The sequence below is a fragment of the Mytilus edulis genome, chromosome 6 (assembly GCF_963676685.1).
Source record: "Mytilus edulis chromosome 6, xbMytEdul2.2, whole genome shotgun sequence".
Taxonomy (NCBI): domain Eukaryota; kingdom Metazoa; phylum Mollusca; class Bivalvia; order Mytilida; family Mytilidae; genus Mytilus; species Mytilus edulis.
This window is the reverse complement of record NC_092349.1, coordinates 14,513,690-14,534,603: the sequence shown is the minus strand read 5'-3', so window position 1 is coordinate 14,534,603 and position 20,914 is coordinate 14,513,690. Positions and strand designations below refer to the sequence as shown.

The window sequence follows — 20,914 nt, the reverse complement described above, 5'->3', positions numbered from 1 at the left end:
TTGTGTCATTTAGTGACTCTGATGTGGGTCTCATTGGGGTCTAAGCGTGACGCGGGATTGTCGATTTTTTGTAAGCGTGACACATGAAAGTCAAATTATTGTGGCGTGAAAACGGGAAATTAGGTCTTGCGGGACCCGGGAAATGACAAAAAAATGAGAATTGCTTATGTACATAGTGTAAGCGGGATCCGGGATCGGAACCCCCCAATGAGACCCCCCTCTGATGGAGAGTTGTCTCATTGACCGTGGGCAATTGTACCACATCTTCTTAATGTTATATATCAGACTTCCATAATTTGTTGCAGCTAGAAGTTGTAGCTATGTCACTGGAAATGCTAGATCATTTTGACATTTTCTTAAAAAATTAGAACTAACACAAGGTTGATATTTAAGGTAGCACAATACAAAGATTTTTCCATCCCCAATCAGACATCTTTAAACTGATGTAATTCCACTCATCCTTCTTTAAATTTTATAAATGAGGTACCAAAAGAAAGAAGAATGATTAATCTTTTAAATTGTGATAATTTCATTATGACATAATTATTACATAATTAATTGTTATGTAATTAGTTGCTATATTGTGATGTCCATACTTGAATGAATTTAGCTTCTTTGTTATTCATAGCATCCCAAAATATTTTATAGATTCTTGCACAACACAGTTTTGACCTCCAAAACTGTGTCTCAGATTTTTCCTTTTGTATTTCATTCTCTCATAAATCTTCAATGAAGTTTGCAACATCAATTCATAAGAGATCACTAAATTCAATGTGGTATACAATTTGTTCTATTGATGTTTTTGGAAATCTGAGACACAGTTTTGGAGGTCAAGCTGTGTTGTACAAGAATCTATAAAATATTTTGGGATGCTATGAAGAACAAAGATGCTAAATTCATTCAAGTGTGAACATCACAATATAGGAACTAATTACATAACAATTGATTATGTAATAATTATGTCATAATGAAATTATCACAATTTGAAAGATTAATCTTTCTTCTTTCCTTTGGTACCTCATTTATAAAATATAAAGAAGGATGAAGTGAATTACATCAGTTTAAAGTTGTCTGATTGGGAGTGAACAAATCTTTGTATTGTGCTACCTTAAGGGGGCTCGTGGGTCTAAATCATTTTTTTTAATTTAATATAGGATTTCTATATTTTTTTCTATAAATGAACTTTATGATATCTTATACTTAATAGAAAAATGAAATAAAACTAGTATCTCAATTGTTTGTAAAACAATTGAAAGGTCTTTCCTGTAAAAGTGATGTTTTCGTAATGTACTTTGTACGACCTTTCGTTTGATATACGACAAGCATACCTTCTGAAACTTTTCACTTTTATCACTTAATGACCTCATCCGCCTACATTTTTGAGATCGGAATTATTATATATGTAACATAGAGTAGATGAGCTTTCATTTGATATGCGACAACGCCATGTTCTAGAAAGTTTGATTTTTGCACTTAATAACCCTATCTTACTAATTTTTGGAGGTCAGGAATTTGATATTTGAAATGTACACATCATGACCTTTCATTTGATATACAACAACCCTATCTTGAAAGAAAATTTATGTTTTGCACTCAGTGACCCCATCCAACCCATTTTTGGGAGACTTCAATTTGAAATTTGAAATGTACACTTTATGTTCTTTCATTTGATATGCGACAACCTTACCATCTGAGAAATTTGAATGTTTGCACTAAATGACCCCCACCCGTCCCCCTGGGATGAAAAGGGGGTTTAAATTTTCATTTTTAAGTAAGAGTTTATCAAGACCTTCAATTTGATATATCAGATGACCCCATTTGACAAAGTGCAAATAATGATGCAATATCAACTATATAAATAGAAGTTATGAAACTTACAAAGTCAATGCAAAATTTGAAAATTTCAAATTGATTTTTTGGTGTTTTTTTCCATGGAATGTTTTTGGTATTTGGTCAAACATATAACTATGTCAACCTCTTCAATTTCTAACACATTTTAAGTGGTAAGCTCTTGATGATTCAGAAAAACATGCCTCCGCTCGCAAAACTTCAAACTGCATTATTTCTAAAACGACAATAGATATCTCAAATCCGTTAAATGAGAATTCGGACAATTTCAAAGTTCACCAAGGTCACAATTAATCATCAAATATATGATGCAATACAAAACTTGAAAACCGGAAGTCGTAGAGACATGGGACTATCACCATTCAACTCAGGACCACTTGACCTTTCAAATATCACAAGGTCAAGGTTATAGTATAATGTGAAGGTCAAGGTGAAATTTCATCATGACCTGACATTGACATCAAAAGGTCTTGAACTACTGATCATCTTTGCAGTTTATAGTAGGTTGATATCTGTTACCTTAAAAAGATATACACACAATACCATACTTTTAAGAATCATCCCGTCGTAACTTTTGAACAGACAGTCGGACTCTTTTGAGCTCAGTGTATAAAATGTAGAGCTCGTCGAGAGGAACATTTTATACGCTGTAAGTATGCAGCAAACTCTTATCGTTTTCTTAATATGAAAGCTTGAAATTGCAGCGTAATTTTTTTTTGCACTCCGTGACCTTTGACCTTGGGTGCAAATTGAAGGTCACATGAACTTAAGATTATTGGTGTAGGTCCCAAGTCTTTACGACTTCCGGTTCTCGAGATACAATTTTTCAAAAATTGTGTATATTTTTTCAAGGGAAATAACTCCTTATAACGGTTAACAACAAAATGATTGTATAATTATGTTTATTAACATTGCCATCTGGTCTTGTACATGTTGTCGTTTTAAAATCGATTCTATCTTAAGGTGGCTCGTGGGTACAAAAATTTTAGCAAAAAATTAAACCTTTATTTTTTCATTGCAAATTTTATTTATTACACTACTAGTTGTTACTTTATGATATGGTACAAAAAACAACTCAAAAAAATGATTTGGTTTGGCCTAAGATGACTTTAAAAATTGAAAAAGCTCCAAATTATCTCCCTTTCGTGCAAAAATGCCATTTTTTTGCCTTAAATTTGAAATATCTTTTTTAACTCATCGGTGACCTATATTTTTTATTATTGTTTTCATATAAGCTATACATAAACTAAATAATTGTAAAATTTAAGCGATTTCTTATATTAGGTTATTTTTTTATTTCGATATTTCCTCTTTTTCTCCTATTAGTTCAACAGAAAAAAAGGACATTAACAAAAATGTATGCTTCTGCCAGAGGCAGATTTTAGCTTAAATGAACGGTGACCCCATTTTTTTATTTCATTTTTCTTTTAAGTATATGATAAAGTTCATTTATGAAAAAATAAAGCAAAATCCTATATTAGAAAAAAAATTTCATTTATACCCAGGAGCCCCCTTAAATACTTTTTGAGAAAAATGCAAAAGAAAGAAATTGCTTCAAGGGGACATAACTCTCATAGGGAACGATGAAATCCTTAGCAGCCTCATATGGTAACACATCATGATGAGATCTAACTTTTGTTCAAATAAGGTCATGATATCTTTAAAAACAACGAGGGGGGGCCATGTTGAAAAAAATCAATAAAAGGGAGATAACTTCTAAAGGGGATGATGAAATCCTACACAGCCTCATCTGGTCATACCTCATGATGAGATCTATCGATGGTCCATATTTGGTCTTGATGACATCAATAGAAACGGGGGGAGGGCATTTAGAAAAAATGTTGGAAAAAAAAACCATTAGAACTAGTATCTCAATTGTTTGCACCACAGAGTTCCAACTCACAACCTTAATGCTGAAAGACTCCTGAAAAATATAGATTAACTACTTCAACCACTCTGTCCCAAGATTTCAAAGAAAAATATACACAATTTACTTTTCCAAATTTGATCAAGAGGTGTCTCCATAATATAACAAAAATGTATTTTAAACAATTTTAAAATAAAAGGATGATGATTTGTTGACCACAGAAAGTTGTGTTAACAGAGACAGTGTGAGAATTCTTGTGCTAAAAAGCATGGTATTCTTGAAATAGGGGAAAATGCATCAATTCAGTCCTCTTTTGGGCGGTAAAATTCATTAATCATGAAATATGGCATAGGGTATTATATAGAAAGTATCCCTTTATCATGAGGAAATTTGTAATATAATAATGTTTATTCAGATTTTTTTTGTGTCTGGATTTATTTTTTGATGTGTGTAAGCCAGGATCTTACATAGATATAAAGTAGTAAAGTATCTACTGGTGCGCTAGTGAGACTGAATCAGGTTACTTTTACAGACCAACTGATATTGCATATTAATCCTGACAATGACCTGCAATATCGTTATACCATGTTGGATGAATCCAGAAATTTTATTGCATTATCTACAGTGTACGAAGAAAAGGATCTGGGAGTAACTTTCGAGTCTAATTTGAAATTTGAAAAACATATAAGCGCAGAGAGTGTTGTCTCTTATTCATCATTCTTTTGATTACATGGATCAAGATATGTTTCTTACTATTTATAAATCAATAGTGCGTCCGCTGCTAGAATATGCGACATGTGTCTGGTCACCATATCTTAAAAAAGACATCCACAAACTGGAATCTGTACAAAGAAGGGTCACAAAACTGGTAAAAAATATTTGTCATCTTAATTATGAAGACAGGCTACGTTCATTGGGTTTGCCAACCTTGGAATATCGTACGGTAGGGATAGGAATAATATGATACAAGTCTACAAAGCGTTGCATGGTATAGATGACATCGACTGGATGAGCCTATTTACTTTAGCACCATCTAATAATACTAGAGGTCACTCATTAAAACTTTTAAAAAAAGAGTGTAAGACCGCACATAGACTAAATACTTTTTCGATTAGAGTAGTGGATCAGTGGAATAACCTGTCAGATTTAACGGTGACGGCAAAGACTCTGAATAATTTTAAGTCTGCATTAAATGGCGAAAATTGGAACCCATATAAATTCATATGTTTGTGTTAAGTGTTTCAGCTGCATGCGCACACTTAAATAAGTGTTTTTTGATAAGTTTAAAAGCCTTTGGCTTATGTAAAGAACCGAAGATAAAGGTCTAGGTATAAAGGTATAAAGGTATCAAAGTTTTTGACAGAGATTGTGTGTCTTAATATTAAGTTTTTTATATACATGTTGTTACGTAAAATTGTTGTCTAATTTTTTTTGTGCCATGGTGTTGTCAGTTTTTTTTTACTTAGATAAAAACTAAAATAGTAAAAGTGATGCCACCAAAATTCAAACTTGATCTGTGTATTCTGGCAATGAGCATTGATTATAAGTTTCATAACATTCTTTTCCTTTTTTGCCATGACAACGTGTTAGTCTGTTTTGTTATCTTTCATTTCTTTTCAAGCTTGAATTTTTTGTTCATTGCTTACCCATTTGTTTGATAAATGCACACATACTTTTGTGAATTTCAAGTATACATCATTCTATCCCTGCTGATGGAAAGAAAACAAGAGTGAAATAATTGATATGAATTTAGTATGAAATGATTATGATTACAATGAGATTCTACAGTTCTATATAAAACTAGGTCATGTTTGTCTTCTCCGTAAAATATATCGTCCTTTCTGTAGTTGTGATAGATATATCTTTATCTTTGAACTGTCTGATAACTTTCGTACATAAATCTGAAAATTAGAAGAAGAAAATATATAAAAAATCATTCAATCACCTTAATTTCAATGATAAAATCAGGAAAATGCAACAATTCAAAAGTAAGAGGTTTATTTAATTTTGTATAAATCAATTCTTTAAAGAGAAGAAAAATAAGATGAATTTCAGCTATTGCAAATAGTCATTCATGAAGCAAAATGGTAAAAAATATGTGTTATTTGTTCATATTATAGTCAAAACAAGTGAAACTGCGAGCTACTGCTCACTGATGATACCCCCGCCGCAAGTGGATAATATTAATAGTGTAAAAATATGCAAGTGTTCGGTAAACAGGAAGTTGTCAAGTGATGAATCTGAAAACGCATCACACCGTATAGCTGACTTATATAAATCCTGAAACCAAATTTCAGAAATCCTTGTATTGTAGTTCCTGAGAAAAATGTGACGAAAATTTTCAACTTGGCTATCATGTGTAAAATCAGACAAGTGTTCGGTAAACAGGAAGTTGTCAAGTGATGAATCTGAAAACGCCTCACACGGTATGGCTGACATATATAAATGTTGATACCAAATTACAGAAAGGGTGGATGTGTAGTTCCTGAGAAAAATGTGACGAAAGTTTCATGGGACGGACTGACTGACAGACTGACGGACGGACTGACAGACAGAGGTAAAACAGTATACCCCCCCTTTTTTAAAGCGGGGGTATAATTAATTTTGAGTTCCTTCTAAACGTGTTCACATAATAATTCTGTGTGACCAAGACTTACTCTTTGTATTGTTTGCAAATTTTGATTTGTTAATTTTTGTTTTTTCCCCTTCCTTTTAAATATGTAGCCTCATCATCATATCCTCTCCATTTTATACCCATATATCCATTAATATATAAATAAATGAAATGGAGTAACAGTCAACATGCATACAAATCAATAAAGATCGTTATATAAAATTAACTGTTTATTCATTTATTTTCGTGGGATAACAATTTTGATGGATTTTGAAGGTAAAAGTAAACTACGCCCGGTATGAATTTAGAAATTCAATCAAGGAAATTTTTATTTTATAGAGGTTTTTGTACTGACTTTGGCTAAACTTTGAAAATAAAATATTTTGTCAATCCCAGTATTTAAGATTGGCAATTATGAGTTGTCAATTTAACAAATATTGTCTTCAATTTTTTATTTATTTTCTTTTGGCAAAGGGGACAATTGTATTGGCAAGGTCCATCCAAAGAGTTAATTCCCTTTGCAAAAATCTGAACTTTGATTCAATGTATGAATTCCCAAATCAACAATTGTTTTACACCTACCTCCTGTGTCCCTATAGCGGTGATCACACCATTAAGTTTACCAATATCTTTCCCTTCAATAAAAACAGGTTGATTTCTGTGAAACCTAAAAAAGAAATAAAAAACAAACATTTTATATCAGTATCATCTGAAAATATAATAACACATTGGTATGTTACATGGAATTCATAATGTCGTGCCCCTTTTTGTCAAGTTTCACTTAAAATGTTCTAAATGATAATTTGTAAAATTTGTATCACTCCTCATCCTCAAATTATTCAATCAGGTCAATACCCATTAGAACAATAATTTGAAATGCTAATTTTCCATCAAAGTGTATGTTTCTATCTGACACTCCAGCTTTGTCAGCTTATAAAAACTGGCAAACATGAAATAGCAAAGTTTGCTGAAAGTGGCATTTAACATCACAATCCAAAAATCAAAGAATCCTTTACATCACATAAACCATACATGAATCTCTTCTCGATGAAGGTTAGGTGAAAAAACTTCTTTCTTTTAAGTTTTGATGGGTAATATATACATTCAGCATGTTAAACTACATATTTATTAATAAGTTGGAGTGAGTGATTGATGAGGGCTTTATCTTGAAAGTTTAATGTTTGTTTTATTCTATAATCTTGAAAAAATCTTGTACACATCAATACAATGTAGATCTATTTAAATCCCACCTCTAAAACCATCAAAAACAATACAATTTTTTTTTCTCTCTTTTTCTAGTTTTACCCTGCCATTTTCAATACTCTGTCATAACAAAGCTGCTTTCACTAGAATTCATCATTTTTAATTTTCTTACCATCTTTTGTCATAAAACAACCTTCCATCTTCAATTTTCAGCTCTGAATTATTTTCTATAGGACTTGGAGGGGATGATGTAATTTTCTTGGTAAATGGTTTACCACTGACTTTGTTGATAATTCGTAAATCGTCTATGATATCAGCATCATCCAAATAAAAGTCTATCTGCAGTTAGATCAGTTAAGAAAAAAATAACACAGATTACTGAATTGAATTATGATCTAATGGTGGTACCACAGTAATTTCAATATTCCCATGATCTTGTGAGGTTGATACATTATGAAATTTGTACCAAATGAATAATTGAAACCTTTTTGACTTTAACCCTTTAACCCACAATCCCGGCTGTAGGTGTGATGGTGACAACCATTCTTTGATGGCCCATATGACCCTCCATACCTTTTTTGAACTGCCCCACCTAAACTGTCATGATAGCAGGGACTTTAATCAAGCAGTTCATGGTCCATAAACTCTTCTCAGACATCTTCTAATGAAAATATGGCACTTTGAAAGCTGTTTAAGAGTTCAAAATCGGAAAAACGTGAAAAGTAGCCAAAATCAGGTGGGGGTGGGCATCTTTTAATGGCCACTACGTAACTGGTAGTCATTGTAGGTATAAACTATTATCGTAAATGCATGCATAGGTGGTATAGGAACACAAAGAGGTATAATATGGCCAATAGGAAACTAGTCTGTAAAAGCTAGGTCATCGTTTTGTCAAAAAACCATAAAAACAGACAGTTAGGCAGACCTGACTTGACAATAAAAATTCGCCAGCAAGACACTTAAGTCCCATATACTCTTAGTTGGCATGAATGGACTGCAGTAACTGTAGGGTAAGACTTGAATGACAAAGGAACACAGTCTGGTCAATGTTCACCTCTCAAGGTTGTTTTAAAATCTGAAAATAGACGGAAAATGACCATTTTTCAGTGGGGGTGGGTTCAAACCCATGAGAAAATCTTCCACCTCCAACGCCTACCCCCACCGATGCCATCCGCCCCAAAATCTCAATATATAGTTTAATAGATGAGCATCAGTTACAGCATTAAGAGTCTGCTAATTTGCATATAATTTACATATGATTGCAAATTTTCGAAAATGCCTGATTTGCCAGAAATGTCTTGGGGGCGAATGAGTTAATTGAGGCTAATTAGACACTAAATTAGAATATATTCACAAAGCATCGTAAATTTATGAAATATCACTATTTTTAAAATTAATGTTTTGAAATATAAAGGACTGTTTATATATATTTATTGTAGAAGCATAAATTTTCATGGGTTTAAAATTTCGTGGTTTTGTCTCTATATAAGATTTCATTGGGATTTAATTTCATGGTTTCCTTAAATGTAAGTGGTATTATATAAAGGTTATATTTTCCAGGGGGTATTAATTTCATGGATGTATTATTTCCACAAAACGAAATTAAATCCTCTACGAAAATTTCTGCTTTTACAGTATATAGCAATTCCCAATTTCAGTATTTCAAATATATAAGAATAAGATTTCTGGCACATGATTTTAGAACTAAAAGGATATCTGGTGAAGCTTTCCGTCTTTTTTCAGGAAGTGGCATGGGGTCATTAGGTCGTCTCCTCAGTCTACGGGTTGATGGTGCTTTGGTTTCTAAAGTATCGGATAACATGAAATCTGAAATGGAAAAATTATATTCAATTAAACAACAGGACTAGAAATAAGATTCTCAAACCACTTGCTTGATGGCAAGAGACAGCAACTTGTGTAGCACTTATACAGCTTGCTTTACTTCATCAATAGCCCTTCTCCTTTTTTCCTTTCGAAAAGCTTTCATTATTTATGTGTATTAAATATACAATTATTTATGCTAGTTATGTCATGTATGAACTGTATCATTGGGAAGGTATAAATCTAATAAATTTTGTAAAGTCTTATCTAAAAAAAAATTGGCATTAAACTGTAAGTTGGTTATGAATTGAGTATAAATCTTCTGAAAATGTTTGAAACCATCCTGTTCTTTGACATAAGATGTGAAATTATTGATTTTTTTCATCTTCAACAAACCAAAAAATGGAGATGCACAAACTAAAAAAAATAATTTCACACTACACAGTTCAAAAAAGCTTGCCTTGACGGACACCTGAAATTATCTGAAACTTGGCTGTTTGATAAGGACATACAGTAACAGTGAAAACTTTTCAGTAATTTAATATGTGTTAACAGTTTTATGTTTTAAAATCTTCAGTAAAACCCAGTTTTCACTGTAGATTTTAACAGTCTTATGCAAACCTAATCTTCAGTAAAACTGAGTTTTCACTGTAGATTTTAACAGTTTAATATTAACATAATCTTCAGTAAAACCAAGTTTTCACTGTAGTTTAACAGTTTTATATAAACATAATCTTCAGTAAAACAAAGTTTTCACTGTAGATTTTAACAGTTTATGTAAACATAATCTTCAGTAAACCCAGTTTTCGCTGTAGATTTTAAACATACTACTTCCTGTGAGATCCAATGAGTTTCTTTCACTTTCTATCAACTTTGATTTGTCCTCATATTCAAGTATCAAACTTTCTTTTAAGTCAATCTTCTTTTCCTGAAATGGAGAAAAAAAAAATATCATACGAGTGTCTTTCACACACCATGAAGTAATTTACTTGGACATGGAAACTGAAATAAGCGCAGACCTACAATGTATAATCAGGTTTGAGATATCACAAAAATATATTATACCCGTCATATTTTTTGTGCCTGTCCCGACTCCCAAGTCAGGAGCCTTCGAAGTTTGTTAGTTTTGTATGTTTTTCAATTTTAGTTCATTTATGTTTTAGAGTTAAGTGTTTATATACATTAAATTTTCACTAAACTAGTACAAATTTTGGTTAATGGGCTAGCTGAAGCCTGCCTCTGGGTGTGGTATTTTCTTGCTCATTGACCATACTGTTTTCTGCCCATTGGTCGGGTTGTTGTCTCCATTTCCTTCTCAATTTTAGCCTGTATCATTATATATATGTCATATTTGAAGGATGAAATTGAGTTGACTGTTGATTTGATTTCCATCAGCTTCTCTTTGAAATGTTTAATATAATATGAATTTTAGTTAATATTCAAATGCTAATTTCAATTTACCAAGCAACATACAACATAGAGTTAATGATTATCATCTTATCAACTTTAATATAGATCATGTAAATGTAGATACAGCTTTCATTGTTGAAGACAATATTATTCTCTCCAGACGGCTTATTTTTAGTGCGAGGTTGCTGTCTCATTGAGGTATAATCTATATCTCTATTTTTTTATATCTTGACAAATAATTAACAATTGTACAAAAAATGTATGTTACTAAAGGCTTTTTAATAATGTAATATTATATATTTCTCACATCTCCTTTTATTTGCTATGGCCTATAATCATACTTTTTTCTTTGGCTATTTTACTCTAAAAAAAATCAATTCTAAAAACTTAATGATATCTTATTAAATCCATTTTGTTGCTTTTTCTTTTGAAAGTTTTTTTTTATTTCTTACATGACTAAATGACTAAAAGTGTATTTTAAGGTTTTTTTTGGTGATTTAGATTTTTGAATATATATATATATATATTCTAAATTCTAAAATTTCTACTATAAGAATACCTCAAAATCTTTAGCTGTAGCTTTCTTCTCCTTAATATATTCTCTTTCAACTACTTCCAACTGAAATAAAATCAAGAACATTAAATAAATAACTTCTCATAACCTTTAGTTTGTATACTGACACAACATGTATAATTTGTAAAATAGGCTTAAAGCTGTATTCCACTTGCACTTATTTTTTTGTTTAAAATCTTCAATTCTTAAATTTTCAAATCTGGTTATAGCTCTATTTAACAAGTTAGGGAAATCTACATTTCTAGTTTATATAGATCTATTGGGCTATAATAAAGTATCACCTTTAGCTATTAACTTTGATGATGATTTTATCACAAGTATAGAAAAGAAATCGTTCATAAATATATTCAGTAGTACTTCCCCAATATATAATTATGCAGTTTCAAATTGCTAATTATAATTTACAAGTGAAAAACAAGAATTTCATTGACAGCTTGCAATTTGAGGTTATTTTCTATTGTCCCATTGACCATACATATAAAAAAGAAGATGTGGTATGATTGCCAATGAGACAACTATCCACAAAAGACCAAAAATGACACAGACAGTAACAACTATAGGTCACCGTACAGCCTTCAACAATGAGCAAAGCCCATACATACATGTATAGTCAGTTCCAGCTAGAAATTAGATCATATTACATTTTTGTACCCAAAAACTGCAGACAAACCAACAGACATTTCATACTGACTTCTATTGGTGATTCAGTATTATTCATTGGATACAAATTTTGTGGATTTGGTGGGTATAGTTTAGTGTTCAACAAATTACTACTTCTCCATAAGGTTATGTGCCGATTTTGGCAATCCAATTATTTTTTCTTTTGTGTGTTTTTTTTTCTATTCAAATTTGTATATATTGTGTTATGCATTAATATTGTATTGGTATCACTATCTCTCCTTAGGGAGGCTAATAAAGATATATATATGAATCCACAGTAAATTATTTCTGATCTCATTTTAGCATTGTATGTACAATGTAACACATGCACTCTTCAAATCTTACAACAACCAGGCTACATATTATATTGGCATAATTCTTACCTCAAAATCTCTCCAAATTTCATTTATTCTTATTCTTTCTTTATATTGTTGCTCAATTTTCCGTCTTTTCTTGATATATTCTGGCAAGGTTCCATCTTGTAGTTGTTGCAGCTGTTTCTTTAAATGTGCTAACTTATCTTGGTACATTCTACAACGATAGAATAAAACTCATTTTAATGGGACACAACTTGATTTCATCAAAAATCTATTTTTTGTTATAAGAATAAATCTCTCAGTGCTGAACTAAAAGCCAACAGTCATCAGACATTCATATTATCATAAAAATGTATTGTGGTTGGACACTTAACTTGCCATTGAGTTTTAATAAAGTTTTAAAGTACTGTAAATTCAGAAATGTTTGCATGCATTTAATTTCTTATAGGATTTTCTCATTTAATACTAAAATACAATTTCAATTTTTGCGATATGAGGGAAAATCATTTTTAATTCATATAAATAAATTCATAAAGTTTTAAATATTGTAATTATAACCCTGCCACATTTTTCACAACAATAAAAACATTGAAATAATTTCTGAATTTACAGTAAGTTAATTGGATTGTCTCCCCTTTATCATCATAGACATGAAAGATGAAATGAAGGATCGAGATAAAATTCCTTCGTCCATATACACTGTACATTGTTCATCAACATCTAGCTATTTACATGATTTAGGAAAAGCTGCACTTGAATTACACAGCAATAGAAAGACTGTACATGTTGAACAGGGTAATTTCAAATCATTCAAATTCTTCCATTAAATGTAGTTTGCACAGTCAGATAAATATATATATTTCAGTCTAAGTCAAACCTGTTTGTCTGTTTGAATTTTGAAAGAAAATTTGACAATTTCTTATACCTTTTATAGATACAAACATTCATATCTTGGAGTCTTGTTTTAGACAGATGTTTTGGAAAAAATAATTTGGGAAATTTGTCATCAATTATATAGAAATGGTTTAATAAGAAAATGCATAAAAAATTATGAAAAGTTATTTGCTGATTCATTTGTAAAATTTCTTTACAAGCTAATTTTTTTTTATATTTCACTTTAAATTTGGATCTTTAAGGCAAATTTGGTAAAAAATAATTATGTTAAAATATCCATCAAAGATAGCAGACAGACAACCCTGTGTTTCCAATGTGTTTTAACATTTTATGAACCTTCATTTACAGAAAAAGGTTACATCAATGTTAATTTATGTCTAGACGAAAGGGCTGATTACTACGTAGTACCCTATAGTCCTATCCCTCAGTACAAAATTAAACCTACTGTTCTTTGATTTCTGTGTATTCCGTTTCTTGTTTGGCCTGGTCTGTTTCACTGGCATCTTCGGTATCTGAAAGTAAAAAAAATTAATTAAATGAAATTGCATATTTCCAATTTTTTAATCTGGCCTCAGATTGTATGTCTAATCTCATTTAAGAAATAAATGACTTCAGATTCCCAAAACAAATGATCTACATACCATGAATTATATTTGGAAGATTTTGATGTTGTGTTATAATGATTTAAAAAGACAATATTGCACCGGTAATATTAACCCAGATAAAATAATCAAAGTCCATGCTTGGCTAAAGAAAGTCCCCAAATTATATATCTGATTGAATAAATTGAAATAAACTAGGGGTTAGGATTTGCATGTAGATAGATACAAAATTACCCCCCCCCCCCCCCCCCCCCCCCAACTAAAACAATGACAACAGAAATAGGGATTCATACAAAATTAATAACAGGGGAAAAAACTGACAGACTCCAATCACTGACTGGCCACTTCAAAAAGTTAAGGAAAACAAACAGTAGTCACCAATTTTTTTTTTTTTTATCAATGGCAGTATGGACATGATGGAAGAGGAAACAAATCTTTATTAAAAATTCAAACTGTATTTAACTAGTATATCTATAATACCTGTATGAGTAATGGTTATTTAAATAGTCATAAAGCTATTTTATCAGTTTGTATCTCAAAACATTATTGAAACATTTATATGTACCTTTGTTTACATTCTGGATGATTCCTTTAAATAAGTTATTTATAGACCATTGCAGATTTGTCATAAAAAAATTATATGAATATATATAGTACACTTAAATAGCAAAACAAATTTCATGAATTAATATATCTCTTCCTTTCTATTAAATTCCCTGCATGTTGCACATTTAAGTTCTAAGCTGATTTTGATTGATAATTGATACTTATTTTTAAGTTCAAGGCTCTTTTAAAAATATGAAACGTACGTGTGAAACATAAAGCTTTATATCTGCTCATTTAAGTAAACAAATAAAGATAAAAAGGATAAATATCATCCTTAAAATATTCAATTTAAAACCTAAAGTTATTAAACCAATCTGTCAAAGAAATATAATAAATTGCTGACATTGTTAAAATGTAAAGTACCTGTGAAGTCACTCATCACAAGACTGGGAAATTCCCTGCAGCCTAAGGGAGATAACTCAAATTATAAAATGATGATTATCTATGAAATTAGCTTTGTCAGGCCAAATAAATATAAATGAGTGGTTCCAGTTACCCTATAGCAACCTACACTACTTTTTAGTCTTTATAATAGCCTACCATAACAATATTTTTTGTCATTTTTCATTGAGTACTGTTAAAGTCACACTTTGACTCAAATATACTCAATGTAAAAAAAAAACAACAACATAAAATTAAAAAAAAAAAAATCCCATTATTCCCTACCTACCTACCCTATCATTTTTTGTTAGATACATGTAACTGGAACTACACAAAATATTTTATTTGGCCTCATTACTTTTTTGCCTTGCCAAAATATTTTGTACTTGTATACATGGTTCATCAATCTTATAGATATTTTTCCCTCTCTACCTAATTAGAGATTTCTATAACTGATTTTGACATTTTACCATTTAATACACACATTTTTATATCTATTTAAATTAGACCCTTTTCTATCATATACATGTAACGCTTCAGCATTCCTGTTTGTAGTGATCTGATGAAGCTCAGGTTAAACCAAAAAGGTGTTATTGACTCATGAAGTTTAAAACTTCCTCAGTGTTTTCCTAATTTGATTAATTCCAGTATACATGTACATGTATATAAAAAACATGATAAATATTAAGTTCTGCACAACTATATTTGAAAACTAGATGTGTCAAAGTGAAACGAATGGCCCCGTCCCAAAAAGTTGAAAAATCTGCAATTTCAATAACACATGTGGACACAAACATGATGGTAGTCTCACATTGATATGTTCATAATTATAAATTAGGCCATAGAAAAATAATTGATGGTTTCCCCATGCCCAACTGGGTATTTTTTTAACCACTGGGTCATTTAATTTATCTGTCAAAAAAAAAATCCTTAAAAGCAGTGCGAAATAAGTGAGTCTAGAATGGCAACCATTCCAAGTTGATGGAGGGATGAGTGTCGCAGATGTTTTTAACTTTGAGAACAAGTTCATTGAATTCCAATGCACAGTTAATTATGCATGGTTAACTGTTTCCTTCAAAGTTTCCTTCAAATATTCAGAATTTCGAAATTCATAATTGTGAAATATTTGCTGAAAATAAACTCAAATTTCAATTTTATGTTTTCATTCTTACATCCAATTACCTTTGTCAAAAAATACTTATTTATCAAATGAAAATATTGAAATTACGATAATTAACAAATTGCAAATGCTATAACCTGGAATAAAGAGTGCATGGAGTGTTTAAATTATGATTGGAAATTAAATCTGTAAATGATTCAATTGAGAGCAAATAATTGAATTTCTTGTCCAAGATGACTCATTTAATAGGCCCCTGTTTTGGAAGGCTCATCATGCAAAGTTCTAGAAGGTAGGTGAAAACAAGTAATTTGATGGTCTGACTGGTCCCAATGGGGTTTGAATAATATCCTGAAATGATATCTGTTGAACTATTAAATTCCCTGGTGTAACCTGCAAAGCTCAGGTCAGTTGATAGACATGATCAATCTATAAAAAAACAAATTATCCAGTACAAGTCAAAATCGAAACCGGGTCAATTTAGCATGTTTAGCACCTGGTCTTATCAACACCTATATTGTCGATTCACAACCTAATTTTATTTTTACTTATTTCTTTCCTTCTGAGTTGAGGTATGGGGAGAATACTTTTTTTCTTTTTATTTAATGATTTTTTTCCTTCAAAAATTTATTAAATTTAAGATACATCATTAAAAATCTGCACAAACAATTACAAATGTAACCAGTTAGAAAAATATTGAGTTTGATTTCAGAATTGCTGTTAAAAGTTTCAAGTATAGTACATTGTAGTATTCTAATAATGTTTTGATTGGTTTTGATTAAAAATGGTTGAGTGTCGTACAATGACCTACAGTCTGCACCAAAACTTTTTCAACTACTAGTCCGAAGACCAATATTTTGACATTTTTCTTATTAGTCCAAACAAAGTTTTGCAAAAACTTACTAGTCTGAATAAAATTTTACTAGTATGGGGCATCAGACTAGTGGCTAACCATGCAGACTGGACCTATAGTTGTTAATTTCAGTGGCATTAGTTATTTTTATATTAATTATAAACTTGTATTTAATGTAACCCACAGGTAGTTTTTGATGTTTATAATAAAAAAAAAACTAAGAAGTCATTATACAAGTTTTTTTTTAATCCACAGATAAGGATGAAAACAAATCATTGTTATTTAAATTGTTTTTTCTGCTTAACCACTGTCGTTTCTGTATAATGACAGCTAGCAACATGTTTACTAGCAATGACTTATGCATGTTATGTGCAGTTGAAATAAAGTAGGAATTACTGTACACATTGTTTAGAACAAAGTTTTTGTTGGAACTTCTATGATTCCTACCAAATATATGTTGATTAATTTGTGAAAATATTAAACCAAGAATATACAAATAGTGGAGACTTCAAAAGTTGACTAACAAAACATAATGTTAATGATAGACCATGTAGACATAGGTGCCTTAATAACTACCTCTGGTGCCAGCCTTAATCCTGAATTAACCAAGTCCCAATTTGAGTAGGTGCCAACCTATACCAGGTAATGAATGACCTGACCTGAGATGTATACCGAAGTGAATGAAATTCAAAATCTAATGCAACAACCCATGTAAAGTCCATTTAGATTGGATAACGTAACTTATTTTCATGGCATCAAAATGATCAATTGACAATTGATGCTATGGAACATACACGCATGTGCAGACGATATACATGCAATATAACAGATTTTAAATACATGTTTTAACGTTTTTTATGTCAGTTTTATTAAAATGGAGATAACAATATTGCATTTTAATTTCTGACAGCATCAATTGGTGATTTGATGGTCGAAAATACCCGTTTACCTGTTTACTGTCTCCGCTAATGTGTCGCCAGTAAACTTAATTTGTGACAGTGTTCTCCCCAGGCCGTTTTAGCGCTGCGATTTTCAGCGCTATTTAAATTTCCCGCTGTCCTATTGCACTTACCGCAGCGCTATCCCACTCAACCGCCTCGCTATATTTTTTTTCGCATTTTTTCAAATTTCCCGCTTATTTTACTCTTCGGATCACGTGATTGACTGGTTTACGATTTTTGAATGAATTATTTCTGTTGTATTAAAGTAACTCCGCGGGACCAGTCTAATAAAAATGGCATCTTTGAAAGATCAAAATAAACAAAGATTTCGACATTGACATCTATGTTTTCAATTAAAAGAATATATAGACACATGATAGAGGCATATATGAATGAAATGAGATGAAATGAATTGATCGCATTTCCCGACGACACTCACAAACTTGTTTTACGAACTTTGAACAAACGATGATTTTAAAAACGATCAAACACCGGGGTTTGTTACAAATTATTTGCCGGGTTTACTATCCATACGAACCCCGAAAATGAGCAAGTCTTTGAAGTATTAATTATCACCTATTCAAACTTATAATTGTTTAGTCAGAAATTCTACCATTTGAAAACAATTGAGAGGATATGATTAGAAAAACAAACCCCAAGCTGATACGACTTGAGAAATTTCACTTTCTCAATGTTCAGCTTGGATGAGGCCATTTAAATATTATAAAACTTTAAGGTCAGACAAATGAGAAATCTTTATGCTAAAAAAATGTCAATTCCTGTCAAACGTCGTAAGGTAAACTGTACACTGCTACAGTGGGTTACAAAACCAAACAGAAGCTGACATTGACTTTATTGTTGGTCCTACATGTTCTGCAACATTACCTGTTAGTGCTAAGAAATCTTCACATAGGTAGTCACGGTAGTCTGGTGTAGACCCATCATGGAAAAAGACTTATCCTTCAGTTTTATACACTGATAGTATGAGGATTTAATATATGAATTTACTATGGAGGAAAAAAAGACTCTTCTTCTATATCATGTGTATCCAGACAAAAACATTAACAAACAAAGGGGTACATTGTACATTTTGTAACTATCATGAGCATGATGAGGACATCATTACAAGAGAAAACATCAATAGCATAATATAATAAAAACACATCAAATCAATTACAAACAAAACGCACGCCGCAATAAAGTTACTGAGAATTGTCGAAAATTACGCGCTTACCACAGCGCTATCCAAAAATCCTGGGGAGAACACTGTGTGACCATCTAATCAACGATTGATGCTGTCGGAGCTTAAAATATAATACACTTATCTTCTTATTATAAGGGTGACCTAAATTATTAAATATTTTAACACAATTCCTTGAATTACATATATACCTAAGTGATTCATGGCCGAAACCACAGGCACTTGTTTCTATCCATAGGAAGGTCTAGAACTGTAGAATGCAAACCAAAAAGAAAACTAATATTGCCACTGAGTTTAGTTGGTATATGACTTCTAAAATGCATTGCAATAACGAGATAAAAGTCACAGCATAAACTATAACAGCACAAAGCCACAATGCTTATAAAAGTACCTTTGTCAGGTGCAGGGTTGAGTAAGTAAGTAAGTAAGTAAAACTTTATTTGGATTCGGCATATTGACAAACAATACAAACATAAGCTCTAATGAGCTTTTCACCGAATATAAAAACATATGCAATAACAAATAAAACAAGACATGCAGCATGCAATAAATAATAAGAAGCAGCACCAAAAATTAACTCTAAGCAAATAGATAATACATGTATCTTGCAAAATACCAAAACATATATATGAAGCACTAAAATTTTTAAAACTAAACATCTTTTGCATCCACACAAAGAATAATAAAATATTAAGCAGATTGAATATTTACCTTCGTCAGTTGCTTGTGCATCCAGTTCATCACAGTCAAAGCTGTCAACCTCTTCAAAATCTGAATTGTTTTCGTCCCGTGAAGAAGCGTACGAGGCCATGGTTTGTTGATTTATTTCGGTACGTACTGAAACCCGGACCGGACCGGACTCCGGACCCGGACTTTGGTATGAAACCCGGACCCGGACCGGACGCCGGACCCGGACTAAATGCCGGACCCGGACTGGGTAATAATTCTGAATTTTCTTAGAATCACCTTTTTCTTTTTTTAATCAGGAGAAGGAAGATAATTTTTTGAGAACTGTAACACAGTACATTATAATAATAAGATAATCAAATTTGTGGATTCTCGGGTACACGTCTTTTATTAATGTTTCCGACGACAATCCAATAAGGAAAAAGTTGAATGAAAAAAAATGAATAAGTTCGTCTCATCAAATCATTTGTGAAGTTTTTATATCTCTATCGATGTCTATAGTTTGCGAATACATCTAGTCCGGGTTTACTTCAGGTCACCATCCGGACTCGCCTATTACATTTATATTTTTCGTTAAATGTCGGATAAATATCTTATAAATTTCTTATGTATTACATGCTTGATCAAATGTCCCGTCAATATACTTTACGACAATAAACAGTTTACACACAGTTAGTCGTCGTAATGCAATACACGCAGGAATAGTAAACTTCAAGCTAGTCCGGGGTCATGTCAGGTCACAGTCCGGACTCACCTGTTCAAGAATGTGTATTACATTGTTGAACGCCGCTTAAGTGTCGTTTATTGATTTTTCCGATGACAATCGAATAACTAAAGAAATAGAGAAATGAATAAAGGAAAAGTAAAAAGTAAAAAGGGGGAAAAAATCTTTCAATTAAACAAATAATTTAGTATATTTATATACAATCCGTACACTCCTGGTCCGTGGTTATATCAGATCAGAGTCCGGACTCGTCTAATTTTAATTTGTTGATTCTCGGGTACACGTCTTTTATTAATGTTTCCGACGACAATCCAATAAGGAAAAAGTTGAATGAATAAAAATGAATAAGTTCGTCTCATCAAATCATTTGTGAAGTTTTTATATCTCTATCGATGTCTACAGTTTGCGAATACACCTAGTCCGGGGTTACTTCAGGTCACCATCCGGACTCGCCTATTACATTTATATTATTCGTTAAATGTCGGATAAATATCTTATAAATTTCTTATGTATTACATGCTTGATCAAATGTCCCGTCAATATACTTTACGACAATAAACAGTTTACATACAGTTAGTCGTCGTAATGCAATAC

At 31.5% G+C, this 20,914-nt stretch overlaps 1 protein-coding gene across 3 annotated transcripts; it reads right to left on the bottom strand.

The window, feature by feature from the left end:
* Nucleotides 1-5,450: 5,450 nt before the first annotated feature.
* On the bottom strand, nt 5,451-19,732 carry LOC139527204 (sin3 histone deacetylase corepressor complex component SDS3-like). 3 transcript variants are annotated; one of them, XM_071322530.1, is made up of 9 exons: nt 19,621-19,732; nt 13,654-13,720; nt 12,381-12,528; nt 11,323-11,382; nt 10,182-10,281; nt 9,249-9,359; nt 7,705-7,876; nt 6,912-6,996; nt 5,451-5,616 (listed from the first exon to the last, which is right to left on the bottom strand). In XM_071322530.1, exons 1-9 carry the CDS (start codon nt 19,718-19,720, stop codon nt 5,521-5,523), a joined length of 939 nt encoding a protein of 312 aa, XP_071178631.1. In that variant the 5' UTR covers nt 19,721-19,732; the 3' UTR covers nt 5,451-5,520. The 3 variants fall into 3 exon arrangements, with proteins under 3 accessions (XP_071178631.1, XP_071178632.1, XP_071178633.1); XM_071322531.1 differs by having other exon boundaries at nt 9,249-9,362; nt 10,191-10,281; XM_071322532.1 differs by lacking the exon at nt 19,621-19,732 and adding an exon at nt 14,780-14,841.
* Nucleotides 19,733-20,914: the final 1,182 nt, after the last annotated feature.